The sequence below is a fragment of the Phascolarctos cinereus genome, unplaced genomic scaffold (genome assembly GCF_003287225.1).
Source record: "Phascolarctos cinereus isolate Bilbo 61053 unplaced genomic scaffold, phaCin_HiC Scaffold_726;HRSCAF=1367, whole genome shotgun sequence".
NCBI lineage: Eukaryota > Metazoa > Chordata > Mammalia > Diprotodontia > Phascolarctidae > Phascolarctos > Phascolarctos cinereus.
The window spans coordinates 57,474,696-57,489,444 of NW_027556098.1; the positions used below are offsets into that span (position 1 = coordinate 57,474,696).

Genomic DNA, 14,749 nt, shown 5'->3' on the forward strand with positions numbered 1-14,749 from the left:
GTACTAGATGTTTAATAAATGCTATTATCATTATGACTATTATCTTGAGCTTTATGGTTAAATTTTGGAGTTTTTTCTCAGTTACTGTCTTTTCATCATAAATTCTTGAAAGTTCTCTATTTCTTGAAAGGTCCATTTCCCTCCCCTATCATTATACTCAGTTTTGTAGGATAATTTATTCTTATTTGTAAGTCCATATTTTTTGTCTTTGGAACTGTCCTGTTCCAAGACCTCCTCTTTTAGCAGAAGCTGCCAAGTCTTATAATATTCTGTGTTTCCTTGGTACGTTGGTTGCTTGGAGGTTTTCTTTCTTTGACATCTCTGGATACAGAGCCTAGATTTTGTCTATGATATTCCTGGAGGTTTCTTTCAGGAAGTGATTAGTGGATTCTTTTTAGCTTCACTTTATCCTCTGGTTCTAACAGCATTAATTCATAATTTCTTGAAATAGTGTCCAGATTTCTTTCTTTTTCTTTCTTTTTTTTTTTCAATCATGGTTTTTAGGAGTCTGATGAGACTATCTCTCTTTGACCTGTCTTTCAGGTCAAGTTTTTTTTTTTTAATACTAGATACCTTTATTTTTTTCCAATCTTTTAATTTTTTTCTGAAATTTCTTGTTACCTCATGGAGTTTCTGTTTGCTTTATTCTAATTTATGGGGAGTTCACTACTTGAATATGGTTTACAGCTTCACATTTTAAGCTATTTATTCTCCTTTGAATTCTTTCTTCCTGAACTTTCAGTTCATTTTAAAAATTTCTTATTTCATCTATCTATCTACCTATGCACCTATTTATTTATCCATTCGTTCATTTACCTATTTATTTGCTTGTTTATTTATAGTTAATGGTGTAGACCTCTTAGAAAATGTTTGTTTTTTTAAGTCTTTCCTTGCAGTTTTTATGGAGTTATGCTGGACGGTATCTTCTTTGACCTCATATCTCTGCAATCCCAGTTGTTAAACTGGGCTCTGTGTCAGAACCAGGTCTGCTCCCTGCTGCACTTTTGGCAACCCAGAGGGGTTTTCTGAAGTTTGGTGATCCATAGATTTGTAGGACTGTAGCATTCAGAGCTAGAGGAAGTCTGAGCTCTTTCTAGTCCCATCCCTTTGTTTTCAGTCAGTTCCCTCCAGGAAGTAGAGGTGAAGTGGCTTGCACAGGTCACGCAGGGAACAAGTCACAGCACTATGGTTGAGCCCAGATTTTCTGACTCAGAATCAAGTTCTCTCTCAATTTGTCACTAAAAATTACTATGAGAAAAATCTGTGAACAAGATGATATCTTTTTGTTGCAGAAAACTTCATCCAGCATCTCTGGGGGAAAAGTTTATCTCCAAATGTGAATTTTTCTAGATAACTAAACACGATAATTTTTTTTTAAATGAAAAAAATTTCTCACCTTTATTATGCAGTCTCCCTTTGTTAGTTATCATAGAGTGAAATTTGTCTTTTTCTTGAAGATTCAAAATTATATTTGCGGATACAATGCAACAGTATCTTCAGGGGGCTGGTAGCATGGATAGAGCACTGGGCCTGGAGTCAGGAAGATCTGAGTTACAATCCAGCCTCAGATGCTTACTAGTTGTATGACCCTTGGCAAGTCACTTAACCTATGTTTGCCTTAATCCCCTGGAGAAGGAAATGGCTCCACTATCTTTGCCAAGAAAACCTCATGGACAGTATTGACATACTATGGTCCATGGGCTCCCAAAGAGTTGGACACGACTAAATGATGGAACAACAACAAGGAGTATCTTTCGATATTGTTGGGAGGTGTACGACTTATTCTACATTGAATGGCTCCAGAATGGTGGGCTTTTATGATCTGGGGGATTTTGTTCATTTTTTTTTCCAGTCTCCTGTCTTGCTGTCAGTCCTTATTTTTATTTATTTTTTAAAATATTTTCTTTACTGTTTTGAGGGGTTCTTTTGTTTAGCATTTTTATGTCATTGTTCTCTTTCTCCTAATGTATTGCTTTTGACATATTGTTGATCTAAAAAAAGATTCATGCTTTTGTCAATCTTTTTTTTTTATATACTTTGAGAGAATTTTGTGTAAAACCAGATTTAATAGTGAGAACCAGTGCTTTAGAACAGATATTTTGGAGACCCTGCTGGCTCTTTCTCTTATCTTCTGATGAAGGTTCTTACCTCTCAGCAACTCACAAGAAATAATATTCAAGAAGAGATTCCTCAATAAAACCCATGGTCTAAGATATCTATATAAGAATGCAAAAAAACATTCCAAATAAGTGAGGTGGAATAGAGACCTTAATTGTAAGATCAGCGTAGAATGACATTGAATATTCATAGGGTATAACCCTATGAGGACATCCAGGAACACAAGGGGGAAAATATGGAGAGAATTTGGATGACATTCAATTGAAGGAGAAACAGAAGCAGTGTTGGTGCAGTGATGTACTTTAGACTGCTTGGACAGAAAGAGGGAGTAGAGAAGAAATTCAGCACCAAAGCATAATATTTTGACGACTGGGAAAACCAACCATCCCGACATTTGCTGGAAACCTCTTTATGCTAAAGCCGAATAGCTGATGATTCTTTGAAGTTCTTTAACAGTAATTTCAATCTTCAAATGGTGAAGTAAGTTACTAAAGAAACCATTCTGGACCTAATTCTGACCAAGTAGGAAGAACTAATTGCTAAAGAAACTGTGAATGGTTCTTCCCTAGCAGTCAAGTGACTCTTCAGCCATAGAATTCTTGTTTAAAAAAAAAAAAAGGAGCAGAAAGCCAGGCATAGATGAAGTGTTCTCTAGAGGTGGTGGGGGAGGTAGTATTCATAGGAACGGACAGGTAGGGTCCCACGGCCAGAAATCTGCGTGGGAAACTTGCAATGAGGACTAAAAGGGGCAGCTGCTTAAAGATGCCAGTGTGACTGCACAATGATAAAACTTTATTTAAAAAAGACATGTATAGAAAATAAAATTAAAGACAAGTTTGAGAGGATGCATACAAAATATCAATATGGTTCTCTAAGAAGAGCATCAGAACCATTAAAAACTCAATGCACTGAGTCTGATGATGAATACCTAGAATGACAAAAAGGACTTTTTCATCAATGTTGAGAACAAGGAGTATCAAAACTGCTATTCCAAATTCCTCCATTTGCTCTGGCAGGTTGGGTCCCCATATGGCTGCTGGCAGCTTATTACGTCAGTGGTCTAGGGGTAACCCTGAGGGGGTTGGAGATAGTTTTCTAAAAATCTAGATCATGAGCCCCTACCTGTGTATTTTTCTCAGTAATTATCAATTAATGGTTAATATCATTTAGCCACCCAGATGTAATTGACTTTTAGAAGCGAGTGTTTACTAAGGTAATATAATAAAAATAATTTGTAAGAAACATCCCCCAAAACTGAAGGTTATACTGTCCCATAAGTAAAATAGAGTCCATAGGAAAATGAGTTCAAGCTTAGAGGAATGTGTGGCAAAGGGGGTAACACATATCCTTTTAAAATGGCAGTTGTATTCTCCTTTTGGGGAGTCCTTATGATGTGCTCCTTAGGTATGATGTACCTTTCTGCTGGGCTTCTTGTAAATTCTTGAAGCTGCCTTCCTTAGAATATCCAATTTGTCTTCACCTCTTGATGCAGACACTTCCATCAGCCGTTGACCTTCTACAGATCCTGCTAAGACAACCATGAGAAGTCCAAAATCTTCCAATATTTTGAAGTTTACAAAGTTATCTGCTGCGCATAGTGGGAAGAGGGAGACAAAGAATATTCTCCTCTCCTCAAAGGATTCCTTCTCAGTGGCTTGGCTGCAACCACTTCTACCACTGAGCGGACCTGCCATTCAAATGCTGGGTTCCTTACCAGCTCGCTATTTTGTACAAGGTTCGCAGGGCATGATTGAGTAACATAAGCCAATCCCAATGCACTTCCTGTGGAGCTTCATTTCATTTCAATGAGTGGCTTTTACTCTTTCCAAATGGATCAAGTTCTTTTTGCAATTTGTTTAATGCCTTTGATTCCACTGAAATATTCTCTCCCTTGATTTAATTAAATTACTTTAAGTTCAGGGGGGTGATTGATTGATTTAACCGACCCCCACCCTAAAAAAAGAAAGGCTAGGACCATGTCTTGGATGGTGAAAAATCATCTCCATTCTTCAACTCTAATTTTTTTTGTTTTCTCTTCTCGATAGGATGATTTTTGAATTGGGAATGATAGAAATGGTTTACAGAGGTTTGAATTGAAGATAAGTAAGGATATTTTAAGAAAGCACTTTTCTGTTCTCAGTGAATTTGAATCACTAGGCCCAAAAGAACTGCATTGTAGGTTACGAAGGAAATGATTGATGTTATTACTGAGCTGATAACTATGATTTTTGAAAGATTCTTGAAACTAGGATAGTTGTTACAGAACTGGTAAAGAATAACTGTTCCAATTTTCTGAAATGGCCAGAAAGTGAAGTCAAACCCTCTTTTAGCCTCAGTTTCCTTATTCATAAAATGGAGATCTTAATAGTACCTACTTCTCCTAGGGTTGTTGTGAGGATCAAATGAGTTAATAATTATAAAGTGCTTAACACAGTCCATGGAACATAGTGAATGCTATATAAATGTTAGATATCATCATTATTATTAAAACTATAAGTTGTCGACCTTGACTTCTAGTCCTGGAAGAATTCTTGAACCTTATATGAAAGAGGTGGTTTGTGAATATTCAGAAAGGGAAGCATTCTTCACAAAAAGCCACCAGGTTGGGTTTTTTTTTTTTAATTAAGAGCAAACCATGCCACAGTAACCCAATTACCTGTTTTGTTTTGTTTTTTGATAAGTAAATTGGTAGATCAGGGGAATGCTATAGACATAATAAACTTTAGCAAAGTATTTGACAGGATCTTTTTAACCTTGTGGACAAGATGGAAATAAAGGATTAAACACTTGATGGATTCTTAAAAGGTTAAATAGCTGGATCCAAAGAGTAGTCATTAATGGACTGATATGAAGTGAGGTACCCCGAGTTTCTGTTCCTAGCCTTGTGCTCATCAAGTGATTTGTCAGTGATAAAATAAAGTTACATTTTGACAAAGCTTAGATGATGCAGTAGATAGAACACTGGGCCTGGAGTCAGGAAGATTCATCTTCCTGAGTTCAAATCTGGCCTCAGACACTAGTTGTGTTCAGTTTCCTCATCTGTAAAAATGAACGGGAGAAGGAGATGGCAAACCACTCCAGTGTCTTTGCCAAGAAAACCCCAAATAGGGTAACAAAGAGTCAGGCATCACTTCAAACATGACTAAAAAACAAGTAAACATCAACAATATCACCTTTACAGATGATACAAAGCTGGGAAAGATACTTAATATGATAATCATGATCCAAAAACCTCAACAGATGAAATCAAGTGAAGATAAGTGTAATGTTCTGTATTCAAGTTCAAATTCAATTCATTTCAATATATGTTGAATTGAACAGGCTACATTAAAAGAGAAATAATTTTTAAAACAATGGCATCGGTAGTTCCTCTGTTCTATGCCCTAAATGGACCAAATCTAGAGTGTAGTGTTCAGTTTTAGGTGTTACATTTTAGGAAAATCATAGATAATAGGGAAGTTGGGGCCATATTATATAATAGGCTCTATAGGTACTGTGTCTGTGAACTACAAAAACTAAAAGACATATAAAAAATTTGACCTTAAAAATATCCTGATAAAAAATATTTTTAGAAAGGCTCTTCTTTAATAAATATGTAAGAATTAGAGTTATTTAAAAATGGCTTGGGGCAGATGCAGTGTGACAACTTGCTGATGGTATTGTAGAGTGTATTCTTCCTTAGGTGTCAATTGAGCTGAATGCTAAGGTCTTGGAAGTCTGATTTTTGGATAACTGGACCATTACTCTACGTAAATAAAGGAATCAGTATACATGGCTTTTGTGTGTTAGAAGTGATTTCTTGTTCCCCATCATGGATGGAGAGATTGAAAGAAAATAATCACCTCTTTTCCATTTAACTGTGCAGGTCACAGAATCTATTACTCATCTGATGTACGTATGCTATCATGTTGACAACAAAAACATTTTCCAAGTGCTGTTCAGTTTCGGTCATGTCCAACTCTTCATGATCCCATTTGGGGTTTTCTTGGCAAAGATACTGTAGTGGCTTACCATTTCCTTCTCTAGCTGATTTTACAGATGAGGAACTGAGGCAAACAGGGTTAAGTGACTTGCCCTGGGTCACACAGCTAGTAAGTGTCTGAGGCCAAATTTGAACTTAGAAGGATGAGTCTTCCTGATTCCAAGTATCCATTGGGCCACCAAGCTGACAGCAAAAACATTTTCAAAGCACAATTCTTTAAATCTGGTGCTTTGTTTTCTCTAAGAAATGAAGTCAAACATCGCATGAAAAGCAAATAGTAGGTAAAAGTGTTTTTTTAAACAATATTTTTTCCTGAATATATTTGAAATTTTCTTTATAGAGATGTAATGATGAATATAACAAATGGAAAACTTACAGAGCATGAGATTATGACAATTGGACGTTACTATAGTGTGAGAGAAGACTCCGATGCTGATCTGACTTTCCTTCTTGCACTTGCTCAAGAACAGTTGAAAAAATACACCTTTGAGGTTTTTGACAAAATGATTGCCATGTGCATATACAAGGATCAGGCCAAGTAAGTCTTAGGGTAGTTTATCCATGTGTGTGGTTTTTTTTTTGTTTGTTTTGTTTTGTTTTTAGGCAATTGTGACTTGCCCAGGCTCACACAGCTAGTAGGTGTCATGTGTGTGGTCTGAGGCTGGATTTGAATTCAGGTCCTCCTGATGTCAGGGCCGGTGCTCTGTCCACTGCACTACCTAGCTGCTCCCTAGTTTATCCATGTTAATTGATATTTTAAGTTTCTCTAAACCTGAATGAGAAAGGGATTCTTTTTTTTTGTTTACATTTTTAACGGAGAATACTTTGACTTCAAGGGAAACTTGCTCTTCTCCTTGAATTTTCTTTTTATCTATTGCCAGCACTTATATAATTACTTCATGAGCTAAGATTTCAACAAGATTAAGCAGCATAACATTTCCTACCTTTTAATATTATTTTATGCTACGTAATGACCAACTATTTTGACCTTCATTGTAGAAAGAACACTTTGCTCTTAAATTCTGTATAATTTTTCTTTGAAATTATAGAGAGCAAATCAACAGTTTATGTTTCTGAATTTGAATTTAATAAAATTTCAGTATAATTCAATTATTAAGAAATGTTGTATTCAAGGCATCCAGGAAAATTTTAAAACCTTTGAGATAAACAAAATCAATCCAACTTTTTCCTTACAAAATTTGGTATCTCCCTATCTAGAGCAGGAAGAGAAAAAAAATTTGTTATCTCATATCTCAGCTTATTAATTACAAAGAAACTTCTCTGTTCTTCATTGGCTTCACTTTTGCCATTTGTTGGCAAAAAAGGCATGGAGTGGCCTAATGGCTCTCTGTACTACTGGTCATTTTAATAGAAATTGATAGTTTGTTGCATTGACTAAGCCCTCTGAAAAAATCTGTTCAGCATTAAAGGCCCAATTATAGCTTCCAGGTTTAAGGGATCAGGTCCAAAGCAAACACTAGGGAAAAACCTTTGGGTCATATCATACTAGATTTTTAGGTCCTTAATTACTTAGAGCAGGTCATATCATCCTAAGGTCTTTAATTAATTGTCAAGATTTTTAAATAGTTTTACACATTTACCTGATTAGTGGTTAAGAGGGCAGATTGCATAGAACAATCCTTGTGTCTACAACTTTAGAGGTCTGTCCTGCCAATAACAAAGAATGCCAAACATGGAAGAAAAAACCACCACAAGTTTAGAATTCAGCTATTTTATCAGTGAAAAAATTTGATGAAATGCAATATTATTTTTTATTTTATTATGTCCTAATTCCAGTTTTTATAAGACTTCTTCAAAAAGCTTATTTTAGGACATATGCATATTTTATCATTTTTATCGTTTAGTTGTTAACAAAAAGAAAACAAAGATACATTTCCCATTTTATTTGTGTTTGCTGCAGAATAGGATTATTGCCCAGTTCAGCTGTCAGGACCCTCTGCAAGTCCTTCAGGATGCCTGTGTCAGATGATCTTCTAAGAGCATTACTATCCAAGTAAGTGATACATCAAATGATGCATATTTTTATGTACGTTTCAAAGCATATTTGCTGTTGTATAAGTTCTTTTTTATAACATTAATCAATATATATCTAAATATCTGTGACTCTGTGCTATTATACTTTGATAATGTTTTGACTTCACCAGGATGGCACACATCCATCTAAGTATTCAGTGGAAAAGTTGGACCCACTAACATGGGACAAAAGAGGAGGTTGTGCCTGTTTTAGGGGTTTTGTGGGAATCTAATCCATGGGAGACCAAGAATAAGCAGGGGGATAAGGAGGGAGCTAGGAACACTAAGCTCGAGACTGCAAGGAATAGCTTAAACCAATCACAAGACAAATTGAACAAAATACAGGCTATGGAGAGAGGTATAGCAAGCAGAGCAGAATTGACAAATGTTAAAAACCAAAGAGGTTGAATAGGATAATAAGATCACAAATGATCGTAGCTCTGGAGCTAGATGGGGCCTCAGACACCACTGAGTTCATTCTTCCTCCTCTCATTCCCCTGTACCTCCATGTCTCAGGTAAACATTTGCTTTTGCTAAAAGACAAGGTATAGTCTAGTGCCCAAAGTTCAAGTATCTCTTCTGCTATTCTATTCTCTTTTTTTTTCCAAGAAAAAGTTTTTAACAGAAATTCAGAATTGCAATATAATTTTAAGGGTTCATAAATTAAATAAAAGATTACAAAAGGGATGCAAGATGTTTACTCTGACTGCTATACATCTGGGTATGTATACACAAACATGCATGACATACATGGCTGAAATGACTTCGTCTAATTTTATATCCATACAAAGAAAAAAATAAGATCATTCCTTGATTAAAAGTGCCTCTAGTCTAATAAAGCCAGTATTGTAACTGATGATAGTGGGTATTTTTCCCTCTGACATAGCTAAAACATTTTTGCATTTAATTCTCAACAGATACTCAGATTCCCATGCTAATTAGAATCTGTACTGGGATTGAAAAAAATATTTACTGAAACATGCAACCCAGTTCTTCCCTCTAATATCAAGCACTACAAATTTTATTCCTCTTACATGTGACACCTCTTTAAATACTCAAAAACAGAAGTCATTCTCTCCTTTCCAGGTCTTCTCTTCTCCCAGCTAAACATCTCCAAGTCTCTTCATCCCATTAGTATCTATAGTATACTAAGGACTTCTTTAACTTATTGTGCATGAGAAAAGGGCTTTATAAGCTTTAAGGGGCTTATAAAATGTGAATTAGAGTAATAAATCATCATCTTCTCAACATGCTTTTCTTTCTTCCTTTGCCTTAAGGCAGCAAAAATTTTATGAAACTTGGGACAAGTCATTAGAAGTTAGACAAACAATGTCTGTTTCCATCCTGAGTGGCTAGCTTCACAATGGCTAAGTGATGTACTTGTAGACATCTTTTGTTCCTATTTTGTTCCTACTAATTTCCTAGTCAAGGAAAAATACAGACTAACTGGATTTGAAAGATGTTTCTTTCCCAGTGATTCACTATGACCTGGGTCACACACTAGATAGATTCCATCATCTGAGCAGATTCCTTTATTCCTATGAAAGACTGTCTCAATTCCTAATGGAACAATCAGCCCATGACTCGAATTTATATAGTTAATTCTTATTTTCCCCAAAGGCTTCATAGCACCTTACAAAATTTTTGTCCAAAGTTGGACTTTCCAGGGCACTCCAGTGGAGCCCTTCCATGCCCTGAATCCCTTTTGAATTATGTGGTTTCTGGTAAAAGTCACAAGTGTGGAGTTAGATGACAGTTTATTCAGTACAAACTATACCGTGGGGTAATGTCACCCTCCTGCAGAAGGGCAGACACCTCCCAAGATAAAGCAGGGACAGCTGCTTAACAGCTGTATAGCAATGCTGCATGAACTGAGAACAGGAAGTGAAACATAAATAAAAATGTCCAGAGGCGGTAAGAACTTTTCCCACTTGGTTGCCACTCATATATTTTTCTTGACCTTGTACTTAGATATTTAAATTCTGCTACAATTTGGTTTCTAAGTCCTTACTCAATCTAGTCAGACCCATCTCTTACAGTGTTAATGCAACCCAAGATAGATAAGTCCATATAGGCTTTCCATGCCTGGTTACCTCCCACCAGCCTACATTGTTTTCAATGGAATAAGGTCACTTCCCTTGCTGAGCAAATTCATTTCTCTAATGCGCTCAACTTTCAAGCATAATGATTAAATGATCTCTGTGGTGGTAGTAATTCTGCATTAGTTACAAGAATGCCACTTATTATTGACATAATGTCAAGACTTCAGGATAATTCATAAATGCTTGAATACAATCACCAAACTAGATGATGATTTTTTCTTTTTCAAATCTTGATTGCCAAAGCTCAACTTTTTCAACTGATGTTTTTTGAAGGTACCACTATTGCTTTCTCCCCCTCCCCCTTTTCCTGACATTCCTGACATTTTTATTAATGATATAAATTCCAGGAGGAATTTTAGGTGCTACAACCTACATTTGCTATCTTGTATGTACTAATTAAAAAAGAGTAAGACCTGCTTCCTCTCTCCCCCTCCCCCACCAATGATTCAGAAAAGGTTTTTTGCCATTCGTGAATACAGCGGTAGGTCTCTAGGAGCAGATAGCTCTGGACTCCATCCTAGGAAGTCTTGAGGATAAACAATTAGTTCATTTGCTCCTTCCTCTACTGAGTGGCAAATGATATTTAATTTAATGCATAGTGTCAGTGATAAAGCCAGTTAAAGCCCTTGATTGTTGAAAATATTGGCCCCAAAAGAAGGAACCTTACTTTTCAAAGAGCAGTTTTTGAAAATACCAAAGTATGAACCCTGTATTATGAGAAACCAAAGCATACCCCCCAAAAACCCCATAAACTCTCCTTAAAATCCTTATCAAATACTTATTAAGTACCTACTATGTGTCCAGCACTGTGCTAAATTGTGGGAAACAGATGATCCTCTGAAAAGATCTTTTCTTTAGCATTTGCTTTTTGAGGCATGCACTTTGGTTACTCATCCTTTAGATATCACTGTTCCCTTAGCAACTTCCTCCCAGCCTGTGTTTTTCTAACCACGTGGGTTCTATCGGCTGAGTTTGCTCTGTAAAAGCAGGTGACTCCTCTAGAACAAAGCATTCCATAATGGAAACTTTAATGTGGTTTTAAACAGGAGGGTTAATACGGTTGCACCAGGCTCTCTCAAGCCTTGTCACCTGCCCCCTCTCAAAGCTCTTTCTTGCTCCTCTTCCCTCTTGGGAGATATCTCACAGCAACACTACACAAGGTGTATTGGGAGCTGTTGCTATGGAAATGAGAAGTCATCACCACAGAGGAAGCTATGATTACCCTCCAGTACCTTAGGTTCCCAAACTCTTGCGTCTCCCCTGCATGCATTCATTATCATGAATATAAGGTGACCAGTATTTTTATTATTTTCTTGCTAAAAAACCAAAATCTTGCCTTATATTTGGACCAATACAGTATTTTATTTTCTCTGTGTTCCTTATCTGGCAATTATGGTCTACTTTGCCATTGGAATTTGTGTGGTAAGTTGTTAAGATTCAGAACTGGAATACTCTGTAGCTCCTTGCTTTGGGGTATTTTGAGAACAGAGCCTTTTATGTAACCAAATTTAACTTGGCAATTTTGATAATGCATTTTGGCAATCCTTAGTTTCTGTGTTTAGCTATTCGTGCTTTACAGGGAGAGGAGTTGGCATAGATGTCTTCCAGTTTTGTCATTCTGTGATTCAATGCCCATGGTCCACAGTCTTCACTCTTCTTTTGTAGTTAAGCTTCGTGCATTTTACTGGATGGTTCAGTGTGTACCCCAGTTTATTAGCAAATATGTCAAAAAAGGCCAAAACACATTTAGAAAAATAAATCTAAGTTTATGTGCATGCTATCATCATTCTTTGAATCATGTATCCTGGGCCATTTCCTTAATAAAAGAAACCAGATTGGTTGGAGGGTTCTTTTCTTGGAGTCAAGTTATCAACCCCTTCATTACATGCCAACCAGAATACAACTCTGCCCAGCAACCTCAAACCCAATCCTCCATCCCCCCAAATGAGACAAAAGCCTTCTTGTTTCTACTGGGATGTAACCCCCTTTAGAGTGGGGACCATTTCATTTTCATCTTTATATCTGCAAGACCTAGTATGAATTCAGTAAATGCTTTTTGAAGCATCGTGGTACCCTTCCTTCACAAATTGGATCCACAGTATAGCTACCTCAGACTCTGGGGACTCTATGGGTCCACACCCACTTATAATGATAGATCACAAGCCCCTTTTGTTATGTTGACTTTTATTCTATTTAGCCAGAGGGTACAATTAGTTCAAAGAATTTAATGAAATGGGCAGCTAAGTGGCACAGTGGATAGGGTGCAGGGCCTAGAGTCAGGAAGATCTGAGTTAAAATCCAGCCTCAAATATTTACTAGTTGTGTGATCTTGGGCAAGTCCCATAACCTTGTTTGCCTCAGTTTTCTCCTCTGTAAAATGATCTGGAGAAAGAAATGGCAAACCTCTTCAGTATCTTTGCCTAGAAGGAAGAGTTGGACATGAGTCACATGACTGAACAACAATTTAATGAAATAACAGAAAGATTTGCAATAGAACATTCTCTCTATAGACCTTGTATGCAGTCTCCCACCAGTATACATCCCATCAGGAGGAGAGTGAGTGTGAATGGAGATCATGCATCAGGCGCAGCTCATATATCTGACACGCAAGAACCCTGATGTCTTCTGGTTATGTCATCGTGCTGTCTGTACTGAGCCAGCTTCTTCCTGGGCTCAGCATCTCTGTTGAGTGCAAGCTCTGTTGGTCTCTGCTGCTGCATTGCTTTGTTGATCTTGGCATCTTTTTTCCAGGCATTATTCCCTACTACTGTCTTCAGGGCTCATTTCTTTAGGGCCAGAAAAGCCGTCTCAGCTGTCTGCTGCAGTATAGTAGCGCTCTCACTGATGAGGCTGGGTAAGTTCTTTAGTCACAGTCACCAAGCCTCCCCTCCCCCTAAAAAAAGCTAACCGAGTGCCTGCCCCCAGGCCAAAGTTAGGTCTTTCCTTTTGGACCCCTTTGTCCCAATAGAGATCAAAGGTTATGTTACAGATAACTATTTAATTTAGAGTTCCCTCATTTTTACTAAGATGCTTTCAGGCTTAGCTACAAAAAGCTTTAGGCAGCAGAAAAGGTAGATTAAGGAGGCAAGTCAGTGTTCTCCAGCTTCAAGGACCCAAAATCTTCTCTTCGATATGCGTACCTATGTAGCCAAGCCTGATTCCTTTGATGTTATATCTTGGCCTGCAAAAACCTCAGTATTCCTATAAAAGGATTTGAAATAATACCCTCTGACAAGAGTATTGATAGTTTTTATAGTTAGTAAGCCATTTATCATTTTTGGTAGGTGGACCATGAATTACTTCAATGTCACATTAGAGTGACTTCTTTTGAAAACTCCTACCAAGCTTAGCAGTAGAGGGAACATTTTGGGATTATTATTATCTCGAGTAGAACAAGAGAAATTACCTTCCTCTCCCTTCCTGTGATGTGCCAAAAAAATAATAATAGAATCAAAGGCAAAGGAATTTAGATTTTATTAAGATGCTTTGGGCTATACAAAGTGTGGCATTATAAGGGACTAATATTGATTTTTTAAAACAAATATGTCAAAACTTATATAGACTGATATAATTTATGCATGTAAATTTCATAAATAATGATGATAGTTGACATTTGTTTATACAGTACTTTTCAGTTTACGAAGTGCTTCATACAGATAATCTTGTTTGATCTTCAAAACAACCCTATGAGTTAGGTACTACAAATATTATCATACCCATTTGACAGATTAGGATACTGAGGCTCTGAGAGTTTACATAACTTCCCTAGGGTCACACAAAGAGATGATAAAGGGCTGGGGGTGTTGAAAAACAAGTTTCTCTTGATGCCAAGCCTAGCATTCTTTCCACTGTACCACATTCTGCCTAAATGTAGTCGTGGGAACTACACTCATTTTAATGATGTTCAGAGCAGTTTGGGAACTGTTTTGAATTGTCTCCAGGGTCTGTATTTTGGTCTTTCAAATATACTCGCTAGCAGCAAATCTATAGTCCTTGAACGTGGATTTGAATTTTGGAAAGAGTAAAAAAAAAAAAAACCCCAACTGAACTCGGTGAAGGAGGAAAATAGAATTAATCTAATATGATTTGTGGGTCTGTGTAAGTAACAACATGAGCTTTCCCCATAAGACAATTAAAATGGCTGCAGCAACCATATCAGAAGTTCCTGAAAGCAGATTGAGCCATCCAATTTCCCTGTGATTCAGTGAATGAGTGACATATGCTTCACTGCTGTCAACAGAATGTCCAGAGAGATAAAGAATGTTGGATGGATCCCCTGGGCAGGATTTGTAGGAGGACATGGACAGGAGCTACCTGCACAGAATGAACAGGGATGGATGGACAGTGATATTCATGATCATTGTAATATGTGTGTGTATATACATATGTATACACACAAGCACACATATACATGTATATTACATACATGTATAGTATTAATGTATCAATTTAAGGTTTGTGATACATTTTTAAAATATTAACTCATTTTATCTTCACAACAGCCCTGGGAGGT

General features: G+C 36.9%; 1 protein-coding gene across 1 annotated transcript in view; it reads left to right on the forward strand.

Annotated features, from left to right (window-relative positions):
- Positions 1 to 14,749, forward strand: part of EFHC2 (EF-hand domain containing 2) — a 250,745-nt gene that overhangs the window by 195,012 nt on the left and 40,984 nt on the right. Inside the window, exons 12-13 of the mRNA XM_020996051.2 lie at positions 6,441 to 6,638; positions 8,022 to 8,114. Of these exons, the coding sequence (XP_020851710.1) occupies positions 6,441 to 6,638; positions 8,022 to 8,114 (291 nt within the window). The remainder of the gene's footprint in view (positions 1 to 6,440; positions 6,639 to 8,021; positions 8,115 to 14,749) is intronic.